We start from the raw sequence: 14,933 nt of genomic DNA, 5'->3' as shown, positions 1-14,933 counted from the left end.
TCCAAGAAGAAAATCTAAAAGTAGTGGTGAAAAATGTCGCATTATTAAAATCAGCCTGGGATCTGGTGAGGCAGAAGCAGGAAAAGAGGGAGGAGAATAGAAGCATTTGAGTAAAAGGGATACCTTTCAAAATGAATTTCTTCCTATGGAAGGTCTGGAAGAGAAGGATAGCCACGGATGACAATTTGAAGAGAATGAAGATCAATATTGTGTCCAGATGCTGGTGTTGTGAGAAAAAGGCAGAAGAAACCATGACACATTTATTTCTAACAACACCTATAGCTATGGAGGCAATTTGCTATTTGTGCAGAAATTGACATAGAAGAAATGATTCTGAAACACCTCATAAATACTTGGTGGAGCATGCAAACAACCATTCCAACAATCATAATGTGGACTCTATGGAAGAGGAGGAATGTGATTAAACATGGAGGAAAGGTGACTTTCAGTCACATGATATACCAAGTGCAGGAAATGATTAGGAAACTTGTCAAAACTTTGTACCCCTTGGATTAAAATAGGCAATGAAAGTTGGCCTCACATTGCTACAATTTTGAAGGAGTACAAACCAAGATTACATTATTATAGTGTTACTTGGAATTTTACCGACAGAGGCAAGATATAATGCAACATTGATGGTGCGTGTAGGGGTAATCCGGGAAAGAGCTCGTTGGCTTTCTGTGCAAGGGATGAGAGGGGGGACCTGATTTATGCAGCTGCTAGAGGTAGGAGTGACCTCCAATACAGAAGCAGAATCATTGGCAATTAAGGGAGCTTTGGAATTCTGTCAGTCTTATAGTCTAAAAGAAATGACGATCGAAACAGATTCTTTAACACTCAAGAAAATGATTAAAAGGCAATGGAAGGTCCCATGGGAACTAATAGAGCAAATAGAAGATATAAGGGTCAAACTCCATTCAATGCAAGGACAAGTAATTCACACATTCAGGGAAGGTAACACAGTTGCAGATGCTTTGGCGAATGAAGCCATAGACTCAAAAGAAAAGAAGGAGTATCACAACTTTAACGAGTTACCAACAAACATAAGGAAATGTATAAACATTGACAAAGCACAAATTCCTAACCTCAGAATTAGGACGAGGAAAATAAATATACAATGATACAGATCACAAATAACATGGGAAGAGGGAAGAGCAGGCACGCAACAGTGATAAACATAAAACAAGTCTCATATTACACAAGCTCAAATTTAATAGCACAAGCATTATTGCCAAAGAGAGGACAACGAAAATATGTAACTTAGCTAGTGGTCCTAGCTACCAGCAAGTTACACCAAAAAGAAGATGGAGCCTCCTAACACAACAGCCCGAACCAAACGTCAACATTGAAGAACACGAAGATCTACATCGGCACGGTAGACGGTTGGTTACAGTGATAAATAGAAGGGAAGGGAAGGAAAATAGAGGGGAGGGTGAACTTACGAAGATGGATCTTCAACTCATCAAGGATGAACTCAGCCCACCTGAAGTCAACGCAAGTTAGATCGGAGGAGATCAGGATGAAGGAAAGAAAGAGTAGAAACTTACCATGGAAAGATGGCGCCCACAACCATGGATGGAGCTGGAAATTCCAAGCGGAGCTTCAGCTTCTCGTATGATAGCGAGCTTGAGAAGAGTCTGGAACACTTCTTTGAACAATGTCTAGATTAGGAAACCTTGATTCATTTGATATGTTTTTGGAAGGACCATTTGGGCCTAAACTGTAAGAAACTAGTTTCCTCTGTTTTTTAGGTAATAAAATAGGTCCAGCTGTGGACCAAAAATGGTTTTAAAAAATAAAATAAAAAATGTCGCATTATTCCCGACAATCAAGAACTCATAAATATTTTATTTAATATTTTTTCTTTTCATTGTTGATTGATTATGGAATTTTTAAAACTATAACTACACATTTGTGATATTTCCCACCGTTCTTTAAATAGTATCCGTTTAAATTTATTTACTAATCTAAATATGATCAACCATGTTCAATGTGATAGCTCGTTTTCTGTAGATGTCAATTAATTTTAAAAATACTCATTTATGTTGACAAAAATTTCGATAACTACAAAATTAAATTTAAAACTTACAATAGTTATCATGCATATTAAAAATAGTTATTTTAAAGTAATTGTCCATTCTAAATATCAGAAGAGAAGTAATTATTTTGATTTTTCCAAAACTTTAAAGATCACTATGTATTCGATAGAAATAACTTCTTATGGTTTTTCTACCTCACTATTACATCATTCACACTTTTAATTTTTTTGATGACAAGGGAAACCCGCAGCCGCTACCCTACCCTTTGGGTGCGCATAGGGTAAAACCCCCGCTCCTATGCAATAGCTCGCAAACCACATAGGAGAGGTAACCCGCACTAGGCAAGCCTGGTGCGACGAGCTCGACCCAGAAGGCAAACCCCTTGCTTTCGCTGGCAAGGGGTTTCGAACTTGAGACCTCCAACATGGAAGTCCCAAGCCCAAACCACTGGGCCACCCCGAAGGGTCACACTTTTAATTTTCTCACACATTATTTTATAAATCCTATCTATTATGACTAAGAGTTGTTTGACAATATCGCTAAAAATTGTTTATTTTTAAGAATACTGTTTTAAAATAGCTTTTCAAAAGAGTACTTTTGAAAAAAAAACAATTTGTATTTGGTCAATTCATTTGAAAAGTGTTTTGGATAAACAAAGTGTTTGACTAATTTTAAAAAAAAATACTTTTGAGAGTCAAATTACTAAAAATGATAAATATCAATGCACTTTTAATATTAAGATAACATATTCAAATTTTCAATTAATATTATATATAGATGAATAAAATATAAATTAAATATTGATATAATATTAACATGATGATTTTAAATATAATTAAAAATATCAAGCAAAGTAAATTTAAAAATCATTTCACAAATTAAATTACTACTATTATATTTGTATTCAATAAAATATGAACAATAGACACTGTTATAAATCAACTTAAAGATGAAAGAATAAAATCGACCCACTAAATTTATTGTGTGTCCTTAATAACACTATTGTTATTTAGGGTTTGTTTCTTCTGTTTTTATTGTTTTATTGTGAGTATTTGGATTTAGTTTGGGACCATTGTTTGGATTAATGTGGAGTAATTTGTTTTGAATATTGTTGTGTGTATTATATATGAGATTATATTAAGTTTGTTATTGTTTTAAAATGTTATTGTGTGCCAGTCTATTTTATTGCTTGTCTAATGTAATTATTTGAAATAATTTTCAGTTTGTTAACCATTTGGTATTTGAGACTTATTGATTTAGAGTTGCATTTTACATCTCCATTGAAGAAGAAACATTTTTTATTTGGGATTTTTCCATTTTAAGATTTAAATACAAAATATCGTAATCAAAATGAGAGAGATACTATTATGATAAATTGATAATTAATCAAAACACTTAACAAATCTGTCAAAAGAAGGAGTACAATAAGGATTTTTTGCGTCATTTACTAATGAAACAAAAAATACAATGTATATGTAAACCTTAAACATGCATTTTACTCTCAGTAACGAAGGATATTGAGTATTTGCAAAATTTATTCAATACATTATAAAACCATCCTCTCAAAATTTAATAGTATATTTTGTTTTTAATATTGATTAATAGTTATTTATATGTAATTGATTGAAAAATATCAAAGTGTTATATTCTAGAATTAAAAATATATAAATAGGCAAATTTAAAAATTAATAAAAAGTTTAGTACATTAATTACTCCATCCGTCCACTTTTATTTGTCATGTTGTGGTTCGAAAGTCAATATGACTAATTTTCAAAGTTAAATTAGATTACATGAATTCGATATTTTAAATAAAAAATTTAGATATTCAAAAATTATAAGAAAAATACTATAAATTGTAATATGACTATTTTTCAAAATTAATTTAGATTACATGAATTCGATATTTTAAATAAAAAATTTAGATATTCAAAAATTATAAGAAAAATACTATAAATTGTAATATGACTATTTTTCAAAATTAATTTAGATTACATGAATTCGATATTTTAAATAAAAAATTTACATATTCAAAAATTATAAAAAAATACTATAAATTATAATTTTTTATATATCGATACGATGAAAAAATATTTACTTACTTATTAAGGTCGTCACTTGTCGCAAGTTAAGAAGATGTGTGTCCATTTGTATCAAGAGAGATTAAATAGCATCAATCGCCTCACTCATCTCCGACTCCACCGGCGCCTCGAACTCCACAATTCGGTGACAATTTTCTCTATCTATCTTCTCCGGCGAAGTTATCCGGTAAAATATATATTTTTTCCTTCTCTGCCTCTTTCGTGCTTTCTTTCTCCCACCAGATTGTAAATCCTATGTGTATTTCCAACTGAATAACTTCAGATTCTTAACTTGCGATGGTCTATTGGAAACTATGTGTGTATTAGAGATTAGTCAGTGGATCTTGTTGTAAATTTAGCACAAGAATCTGCATGTTAACATCTTATTAGCTAATTTGGTTGTGAAATCACTAAACTGAAATAATCCTGTTTGGTTGACTTTAAATATCAGGTGTGTTTGTTCTGTTTCCCGACTCGTGAAGTTAGGGTAATTTTCTATTTATCAGAAAAGCTAAACTTATTTTGTGTGTACGCTAAGAGTGAGAAATGGACTCTTCTTCCTTTGGGGATTGAGCCATTTTTGGGTCTTTTGAAATTTGATAGGAGCTTCTCATAAATGGAGGTTACAGTATATATAATTATTTCTCTGTAGATTTTGTGCATTTTTTCTAGTAACTAAACAGAAGAGAAACACAACTAATGTTGCTTTGTTTGTCCTGAGTAAGTGTATCTGACATCCTCTTTCCATTGCCAGTAACAAAGTGATTGGAGCAACTGACATTGTCAAGTTTCGAGCCCTTATCCACAAGTTACATCTCATCCACATTAACTCAATTTGTTGCCTTCTCGGAGTCCAGTCTGGCAAAGAGGAAAAATGGCTAAGTCTTCAGGTTCTGGTGCACACCAGCAGATGAGCCTGGACCTTCTTCCATCAGCACTATTGGCCACTGTGATGACGAAGCTAGACATAGCTTCCATTCGTTCCCTGGCATGCACTTGCAAGGCCTTCCATTCATGTGCCTCACACATGCTTTGCTTCATTCCTAGTTTTCATCTCCTCGTAAGTCTATTTCTAATGTTCTTCTACATGACTTATCATCAATTCTTGTTCTCTAAGTTTATTTCAGAGGCGTATCCAAGATTTCGGGATGATGGGTGCACTATTATGAAAATGTGGATCTAATCGGTTTAAGATTTAAGTTGTTATCATTGAAAACAGTTAAAAATTTAAAATCATAGGTCCAAAATCGAAATGCTTAATTAATTAAAACGCCAAAAGTGCTATCAATAGCCACTTAGAGAGGTGTATCCAATTTTAGAAAGAAAAATAAAACAAGATAGATATAAAATTCAAATTTCTAACCTCACTAAGAGGTGCACCCAATCATTGTCACATTACATGATACTTCGAGTGTGGGTTCACACATCTATATTTAACGAAAAATTATAAATATAACACTATTATATATGATTTCAGGAGGGGAGCATGGGTTCACGTGAACCTGGTGACCCCCTCCTGCATACGACTCTGCTAAGTTAGCGTGTTCTTATCAGGATATTGCTCCGCCTGCTGAATATATAAGGCCGTTGCTACCTCCCAATCCTTACCTTCGTAGCTTGAAGGTAGATTGCATGCGACTTGATGATTCATCCCTTGATTGTCTTCTTCAGCCGACTTTACAAGAGCTTTGCCTTCATAACTGCGCTGATTTCAGTGGAAGGCTTCTGTCTCAGGTCGGCCAGTACTGTAAAGACCTCAGGTTATTTCTCTCTAAAGCTTTTCTTATTTTCTCTTTCTAAATCCATGTATGAAACTTATTTTGGTTTCTCTTTATTGTGGAATGAAATGGAGTCTAGTTTAAGCTTGTATAATGAATCATGAAAAAAAAAACAGAAAACTCATTTGATGATTTGTTCAGTTGGTCATTAGCTTGTTTGTTATCTTTAATTTTTCTCCTCAGGTTTCTTTATTTGAGCTCTTTGGCGGAGAAGAGAGGCAGATCAATTGATGTATCTGATCTAGAGGTCTTATTTGGCGGATGCACTCAGCTGGAAGTAAGGCTTCTTGAAAGTGTGGCATAGTAAAGATTTAAGTTATTAGGATAATAAATAGGCTAAGCCATTACCTCACAATACAAAGAAATGAGTTAATCAACATTTTTTTAAAATTGAAAAACATTAGCTAAGATATTGTTTGAACAGCCTATCAAACAAATGAAAAAAATTGAACCCAAGAATAGCATTTAAAGTGGTACTACTGTAACTCTAACTTAGATGGGAAATATCAATGGTGTAACCGTCCTAAAGAAAATATTCCATTTTGCCAAGGTTCTTCCCTTTCACGGTTTCTATCACAGCCTTTATGCCAGGGTGGATTCTGGATGAGTTTCTCTGTTTTAGTTCTCTCACTTCACATTGTTTGTGCTAATAGTAACCAATGGTGCACATACCTTATCCAAACTCATAATAGTAATTTGAGGGTGGGGAATCAGTCCAGCGTTTCACTATTGGAATTTTGAGATTTCTTTTGCTTTTTCTTTCTTTCTTCAGGTTTTAAGAAAGACTGAAGCATTTCAAACTTCCGCCTAACTTTTTTCTTGAGGGATAATGGGAATAGATCATAATCTTTTTAATAAATTTAATAGATGGGTCTAGCAATTTTTAATGGCTAGGACTACTGGGTATCTAATCCCGATTCGCTCCCCTAGTTTTCTTAAATGAAGCTATTGGCTTATTGCCAAATTTGTTCAGAAGAAAATCAGACAATGTGTATGCTTGTAATTTGGAGGAAGTAGCATATCAAATTAAGCAAATAAATTATCACATGACAATGCTAGTCCTCTACACTTTTTGTTTATGAATACATTTGGACTACTTTCTTCATTTATATTGACAATGTTTAATTGAGCATTGATTATAAAAAAAAGAAAGGAAGTGCAAAGAAAATGAATCTCGAGCCTAACTCAATCCAAAAGTTAGCTCATGCTCAGGACTTCCTTCTTCTAAATGTCCAACTGGAGAGTGCCTCCTCCCCTGTGCCTGACATAATCCGTTGCAGCTCAAACCATCTCAAAATCGCACTGTAAACTAGTTCCACTTGACAATTTAGGAGAAGGTGGTCCACATCTTTGCCTGAACATTTCCACATTAAGCGTCATAGAATAGAAAATGTCAAAATCAAAGAGTTTTTAAATATTGAATGTCTGACAGTCTCTGATTCCTATTTTAAGTTGGTGGAGTTAGATCCATATTTGCAGACTTTCGTCTTTGCATGTCCGCTTCATCGTCCTCCTCTCACAGTATGTGCACAACCCTTCACATGTGATTCCACCCCAAGTAGTGGAGGTTGATGAAAAGTTGGTATTTGAAGAAGTTTCTATCGTCATACTTGATAGACAAGTTCATAGTGTGTTACATCTCTTAACATAATTGATATTATTCTCAACTATGTTTAATACCTTATTTAACATCCAACCATGCTTAAGTTTGGTATTTGAATGCTTTGTTTCATCATCAAGAATTTGACAAAAATGAAGTGTCGTTAAAATGGAACAAAAAAATTATCAATTATAGATCTAGCTTGCTCTCCTACATCTGCTTTTTAATAAAGAGTGGTAGATCCTGACAAAAAAAAATAAAGAGTGGTAGATATGGTGGGACTTTGTGAAGGCTGCCTCATTTTTAACCTTTTGCAAAATAACTCTGTAACTCCACTGTGGATACATTGGAAAGGTCAACTAGGTCATTGTATTATTAGTAAGGAGTTATTATTTTGTTCCACTCTCCTCTTTCATCATCCATTGTTCCACTGTATTTAGGGAAATAAGTATCTCATATAACTACAATTTTTTCACCCAAGGATGTAGCCCGGTGGTTACTGAAGTAGGTTGAGAATCATGAGATTTCAAGTTCAAATCACAGTGGAGGCAAAAATGCTTGGTGATTTCTTCCAATCTGTCTCTGCCTAGACAGCCTTGGTGGACAGAATTGCTCAGCACCTCTGCGGGAGTTAGCACATATCCTGTGGAATTAGTCGAGGCGCATACAAACTGTCACAAATACTAGCTTTGATCTTCTTAGGCACCACAAATTAAATGCAGTTACATTATTTTGGTTTTTGGCGTTTTAACTCTCCCACTTGCCAAAACCTTGAGGGAGGGACGGACACATAAACTGGCAAGTTTATGTAGAGTAGTATGGATCTTTTGTTTTCTGTTCCTCCATAAACAGGCAAATGGTGAACTTATTGGCAGCTTTCTGATTGATAATTTTGCTAGATCATTTAGATAACATAGGCTTCAAAATGACTCATATTGGAAATAATACCTAGGTTGTTTTCTAGGATTACCGCTGATTTTGATGAATCTCGGGCTTACACTTAGGAGTAATGAGATTCCTTCATAAATCTGTTTAACCTCAGATTTCTCCGAAACTGAAGAGCAACTCCATATCCATTTCGTTGCCAATTATTTTATCAATGATTTGGTCCCTCTCTCTTTGAACCTCCAGCCTACTATTTGAACTTCCAGCCTACTATCACCATCGAAATCTCTATGTTGTACTTCACTTAAGCCTGTGATCTCCCCTTCTGTTGATTCATAAGTCATATGGTCCTTACTTCCTTCATCACAACTCTTTTTTGTTTCGGATCCATTTCCCTGTTAGCTAATCAAAATTTGTGTTCTGATTTTTGGTTTATATGGATGTCGCATGCAGTTTTGATCATTGGCTTATTCGTAGAGATTTGAGTGGGAATGGTGCATCCATTATTTCTGTTTCTAAATAGTTTTCCGCAAATTTACAAGTTCAAACAACAAATGAAAAAACTGATACTTGAAAGTACTCACACAGAAAGCAAATGGCAAAAGTTCCCTGAACCATCCTTTATTTTCATCAACTGGTCTTTGTTTATTATCCACCTCTTCTTGCAACTAGGATGGTAGATTTAGGAGGGTCTGAGTTTATTGCAGTTCCTGTTATGCTTCTAATGATACAGTTTGTGCTAACTGTGTTCTTTTGCTTTGTAGACACTGATCCTGATGTTTGATGTCTCAATGTTTTTGCGGCACAATTTTGCCCGTGTTTGGTCTATTGCCCCTACAACACTGGTATCTCTTGAAATGGGCTACATTTCTTCGGTAATGGTGACAGAATTGCTTAGCCCGCCTGTGGCACCATATCAGTCAATTGAGCATATTCGGCCATCCATATTACCAGGAATACAGAAGTTGTGTCTTTCAGTGGATTATATTACTGACACCATGATCAGCACAATAACTAATAATATCAACTGTTTGACACATTTGGACCTTCGAGACTCGCCAATTACGGAACCAAGATTGGCGTTTGATCTTACCAATGCAGGTATACAACAAATTAATCTGCACGGGAGATTGAAACATTTGTCGTTGGTGAGAAGTCAAGAGATTTTCCCAGCTTACTTCAAGCGAGTTAATGATCTCGGTATTCTTCTTATGGCTGATAGATGCTCTGACATGGAAAGTATTTGTCTTGGTGGTTTTTGTCAGGTTACAGACACAGGTTTTAGAACAATTTTGCATTCATGTTCAAAAATTTTCAAGCTGAGGATCTATCATGGACCCCACTTGACTGATCTTGTATTTCATGACATTGCTGCAACTTCACTTACTTTGACACATGTCAGTTTAAGATGGTGTAATCTTTTGACGAACCATGGCGTTGCACGACTGGTTTCCAATGGAAATCTTAGTGTGCTTGACTTGAGGGACTGTAGGAATATTGGAGATGATGCCCTTCGAACCATAAGCAACCTTTCTGAATTGAAGGCTTTACTGATTGATGGTTCTGATATTAGTGATATGGGATTGTCCCATTTATCAAAAGGAGCAATGCGTTCGCTGGTATCATTGTCCATACGAGGGTGCAAGAGACTAACTGACAATTGTATTTCCTTTCTCTTTGATGAATCTTCTAATAGTGAATTGAGAGAATTGGACTTGTCAAACATTCCAAACCTATCTGATGCTGGTATACTTTTGCTTGCAAAAAGACGTATTCCACTACTGGAGCTTAGAATGCGTCAATGTCCGTTGATAAGTGATACTTCAATTATGGTGTTAGCATCAATGAAGGTTGATGAAGAAGGATGGTACGGAAGCAGTTTACGGCTGTTGGATCTCTATAATTGTGGAGGTATAACTCAGCTTTCATTCCAATGGTTAAAGAAACCTTATTTCCCGAGATTGAGATGGTTAGGAGTATCTAGTAGTGTCAGCAGGGATGTGCTGGACGCTTTATCCAGGAATAGACCATTTCTGCATATAGTTTTTCATGGGGAGGAGCTGGGGATGACTGGCCAATGGGATAATTCAGATGATCTCTATATGCATGACTATGATGAAGTTGATGAGTTGGAACAATGGCTTGAAGGAGAAAATGAGGGAGATGAAGACATTCAAGAAGCAGAAAACAACGCAGATCCCATGCTGTAAGATGGCAACTGTTTTATATAAATGTGTTATAAATCTAGTTTTGTATAAATTGTTATGATTTACGTCCCTACTTAACTCTACTGTTATAATATTGTATGACAAATCTTGATTCCTGAGTATTGTATAGATTGTCATAATTTGCCTGTTATGTATGTGGCTTGGCCTACCCTTGTAACAATCAGTTTTCCGAGTAAATGTTAGTGTTGTTGTATATCAGTTTGACTGATTAGTTCAATTGATCAAATAAAAAACAAGCTGCGACTCTTTGCATACATTTGCTGAGCATCATCTACTACACTGCTGCAAGGTGAGAATGTGAAACTATGCACAAGTACATCTATCTTGTTTTGTTTCACATTTTGGCCATATCTGTTTATCCGTGTATTTGTTGCTTGCTTTGGTTCCTGTCCATACAAAGTGGATTTTAGCAGAAAGACTGGCATTTTGATGATAACATGGTTGGCAGGGTATCCTGTTCTTCACGAGGTTATGACACTGGAAAACAGTGGAACCTTGTCCTCCTGCATGTTTCCTATGGACCCTATCACATGGCAAGTGCCTATTTGATGGTTGCATGGATATCCCAAGTGGCATTTTTAAGCCCAAAAATATAATAAAAAGTTGACGGTCAATAAGTGGAAGGAGGGTTATTTTTTTTTTTGCCAAATTCAATAGGTTAGGGATGTTTTTGGTCCTTTTTCGTTGGGTAAATTAAGTATAGAATTTTTAAACATATAACGTAAAGGCTGCCCAAAACAACATAACATTTCAAGATGAACTTAATATGGTAATGTGAAATAATCAATAAAAACTTACCCGCCCAGTTATGTGTTTGTATAGAAATTCTTAGTACTCATGGTTAATTAATACTTATTTTCACATCATAAAATCATAAATTTACATAGTTTGGTGTAAACACTCTGGGCATGTGCTAATTAGTTATAATTAATTAAATTGCAATGACAATGTCAAAAACTTTTTTACAATGTTAACAGATATAACGTAGATACAGTTGTATGTTATTCCTTATTTGCTTCTACATCTACTCCAATTTCTTATTTCTTAGCTTGCTAACAGCTTTGTAGCGCGACCTTTGTTTAATAAGTACTACACCACTAAATACAATAATTTCGATTTTTCTAAAATTTTAACTGCTAAATAGAAATGGTGTGTTCGGTACAGAGAAGAAATATAGTCCAATTTTTTCATGTTCAAATAATCAGAAGTATTTTCTCTAGGAAGATAAGTTACTTAAAAATAGTGAGAATGACTTTCCTAATAGAAGTAGGAAAAACAAGCTCCACAAATGACATTCTACCTAAATTGTATCCTCTTCATATTCACCACTGACCACCACACACACCCTACCCCCACCTCTTCTACTATTTGTCTAGGCTATATATAAATATAAACTTTTTTTACTTACATTAACACAAGAAAATGAGTAAAAATCCACATATTTTTCTAAAAAATATTTGATTTTATACCGAACATGGGAGACTCCGATTTGAGATGGTATACATTATACCAAGATGAAGCTCAAAGTTTAACCAGTTATCGTTCGACAACAAGTACATTGACCTCTCAAGATTATACCAACTCTATTTTAATGTATTACTCCACTATTTAATTTGTGCAGAGCATTTGTCATTTCAGATAATATAAAATAAAGAAAAGGCAGATATCTCATATTATTTTTTAAACAATAATTACTTTCAATTCCATTTTCCTATATTATCCTACTAAAGAAATAGCTACATGTCCAGATTCAGAAAAAAGACAAATATTAGATGTAGACACTATTCGTTAACTCTACTTGGTCTCTCAATATTTGTCATACGAATATTGCAAAATAAATAAACAAAATAAACTGTGTACTTCCATTTTTTTAGCATTGATTTGATTTTTTTTTTTCCCGAAAAGTCTTAATTACTCAATTGATTGACTATTGGAACTTATAATGCCCTCTCCATTTCCCTTACCCTTATCTAAAAAAAAATAAAGTAATTTTCAGACTTTTTTTTAAGTCACGAATTGGAATCTAAAGTTTGTGGACCAAAAAAATACTCCATAAGATTTGGATTTACTAATTCGTCCAATAAAACAAAGTCTCACGCAATTTGTGACACTATTATAGTATAAAGAGACATTTAGTTATAAGCAGGATTTTGGATTCCTTTGTCGACTACAACTAGTAGTAGTTAATCGGTTGCTTAAGTTAAAAATCATATCATAACATATATAAAAAGAACCCTAGGCCCGCTTACGTGGCGCCACCACAAATCAGAATTTCCTTTTAATTTATTTATTTTCAAAACTAACCTTCCCCTTTCATGAAAAGTTGTGACTTTTATGAAAGGTTGTGACCTTTCCGAAGGGTTGTAACTTTTCTAAAGAGTTGTGACATTTCCGATAAGGCACAATAAGCATCTGTTCACACTACCCTTTGTTGTCTATAAATAGAGAGATTTTCTCACATTTTCAATCAACGAAAATTCTAAACTTATTCTTCTTCTTCTGCACAAAGACATAGATAACTACACAATAAATTAATTGCTCATATTCAATATGAAGTATGGACAAATTCTCAAGTTTACTGCAAGTTGTAAATATTTTTCTTGAAGTAATAAATGTGTTTCTCGACACTGTGATTGGAATAGAAGTGTAGTTTCAAATTGAACTCCATCACACTGGTATGTTGATTTTAGAAGAAAAAAACACTCAAACAAACTGAATAGTTTTGTGTAGTATTTTTCCATTTCAAGTATATATAATAAGTTTAATTGTTGTCCAATGTGATATATTCTCCCTTTAATTTTCCATTTTAATAATTACTTATGATACAATTAAATGGAAAAATTTAAAATGATATATGTAAGCTGAACTTTCTACACGCTAGAATTAGAATATTTGTTCACTTTTTTCAGCCTTTTAAAATTTATTTATTAGAAAATTTAATATCTCATGTTGATGGTCATTTGATTCCCCAAAATATCAAATAGTAACACTTCTTGGAAGCAAAATGATAAATTATAGGATCAAATTAAAGATGATTGATTGAATGATAAATGATAAGATGTTATAATTATCATTTGTTTTTACATTATCAATGTTTGTTACTACGTAATCTTGTATGTAAGATAATATAGTGTTTTAGTTTTAATAATTGATAGATTTTAAGTAGTATTTATAAATTTTGTGATATTAAATTCCTGCGCGATGTGCGGGTAATTTTACTAGTAATGTGAATAATTGTAAATCAAATGATGGTTGTAGTAATAATGTCTAAATTCAATGAACTTAAGTAACTCGTCTAGATTCAATGAACGTAACGTAGACACGATCTACATCCTTCTTGTTAGTTCAGGGTGTCGGACCATGACATAATTGTACATACAAATGGAAATAATTAACTACAAATTGTTACCTTGCCTTTTTAATTAATTGATAGAGATAGAGAAAGCACCATAAAATATAATTAGCGAGGTTTTGAGTTTATATACATTCGAAATTGTTACATTAGCTGTAGGGAGGAAATGCCGAAGGCAGGGTGACAGGAGTGAAATCGTAACTTATTAATTATTTTATCAAAAGAAAAAAAAGTAAAACTTATTTGGTTTAAAAAAGACTTGGTTCCACCTTGAAAAATTTGATCTAATCTTTCAAATAAATAATTCATTAAAAAATAAATAAAGAATAGCATACACGTTTGGAGCAAGCTTGTTCTCTTTAATTTACTTTTTCTTGTCCCACATATGGGAAGATTATATCAATATTAAAAGGAAGAAAGGAAATGTTCTTTGACAAATTTGACAAGATTAGGCGTTGAAACAAAAAGGTTTTTCAATAATTGCTATTAGTAGATCAAATTTTCTTCCTTTTTTTTAAAAGGGATAAGGGTCTGAAAAATACCTCAACTTTAGTCGAATTTGCTGTTGCGATATTAAACTTTCATGAGGACCTATTACCTCCCTAGACTATTTAATACCATATTTTTTACCTCCTGAACTATTTAATAGTGTATTTTAAAGGTATATATGTGTCCACGTGGACACATTACTATTTATAATTTTGCATTATTTTTTATGTCCACGTGGACAAATATATATGTTTAAAATACGGTATTAAATAGTCTAGGGAGGTAATAGGTCCTCATGAAAGTTTAATATCGCAACAGCAAATTCGACTAAAGTTGAGGTATTTTTCAGACCCTTATCCCTTTTAAAAAAAAGGAAGAAAATTTGATCTACTAATAGCAATTATTGAAAAACCTTTTTGTTTCAACGCCTAATCTTGTCAAATTTGTCAAAGAACATTTCCTTTCTTCCTTTTAATATTGATAT

General features: G+C 33.5%; 1 protein-coding gene and 1 long non-coding RNA gene across 2 annotated transcripts; one reads left to right on the top strand and one right to left on the bottom strand.

Annotated features, from left to right (window-relative positions):
* Window positions 1-1,077: 1,077 nt before the first annotated feature.
* Window positions 1,078-1,709, bottom strand: LOC107058362 (uncharacterized). Its single transcript, XR_001471982.1, has 3 exons — window positions 1,548-1,709; window positions 1,443-1,483; window positions 1,078-1,362 (listed from the first exon to the last, which is right to left on the bottom strand). It is a non-coding gene; the product is annotated as an uncharacterized lncRNA (long non-coding RNA).
* A 2,475-nt stretch (window positions 1,710-4,184) lies between these two features.
* On the top strand, window positions 4,185-10,801 carry LOC102598700 (F-box/LRR-repeat protein 10). The gene is made up of 5 exons (XM_006364453.2): window positions 4,185-4,304; window positions 4,872-5,177; window positions 5,672-5,877; window positions 6,079-6,172; window positions 9,145-10,801. Exons 2-5 carry the CDS (start codon window positions 4,992-4,994, stop codon window positions 10,588-10,590), a joined length of 1,932 nt encoding a protein of 643 aa, XP_006364515.1. The 5' UTR covers window positions 4,185-4,304; window positions 4,872-4,991; the 3' UTR covers window positions 10,591-10,801.
* Window positions 10,802-14,933: the final 4,132 nt, after the last annotated feature.

The sequence above is a fragment of the Solanum tuberosum genome, unplaced genomic scaffold (assembly GCF_000226075.1).
Source record: "Solanum tuberosum cultivar DM 1-3 516 R44 unplaced genomic scaffold, SolTub_3.0 scf00500, whole genome shotgun sequence".
NCBI lineage: Eukaryota > Viridiplantae > Streptophyta > Magnoliopsida > Solanales > Solanaceae > Solanum > Solanum tuberosum.
This window is presented reverse-complemented; position numbering and strand designations above follow the sequence as displayed.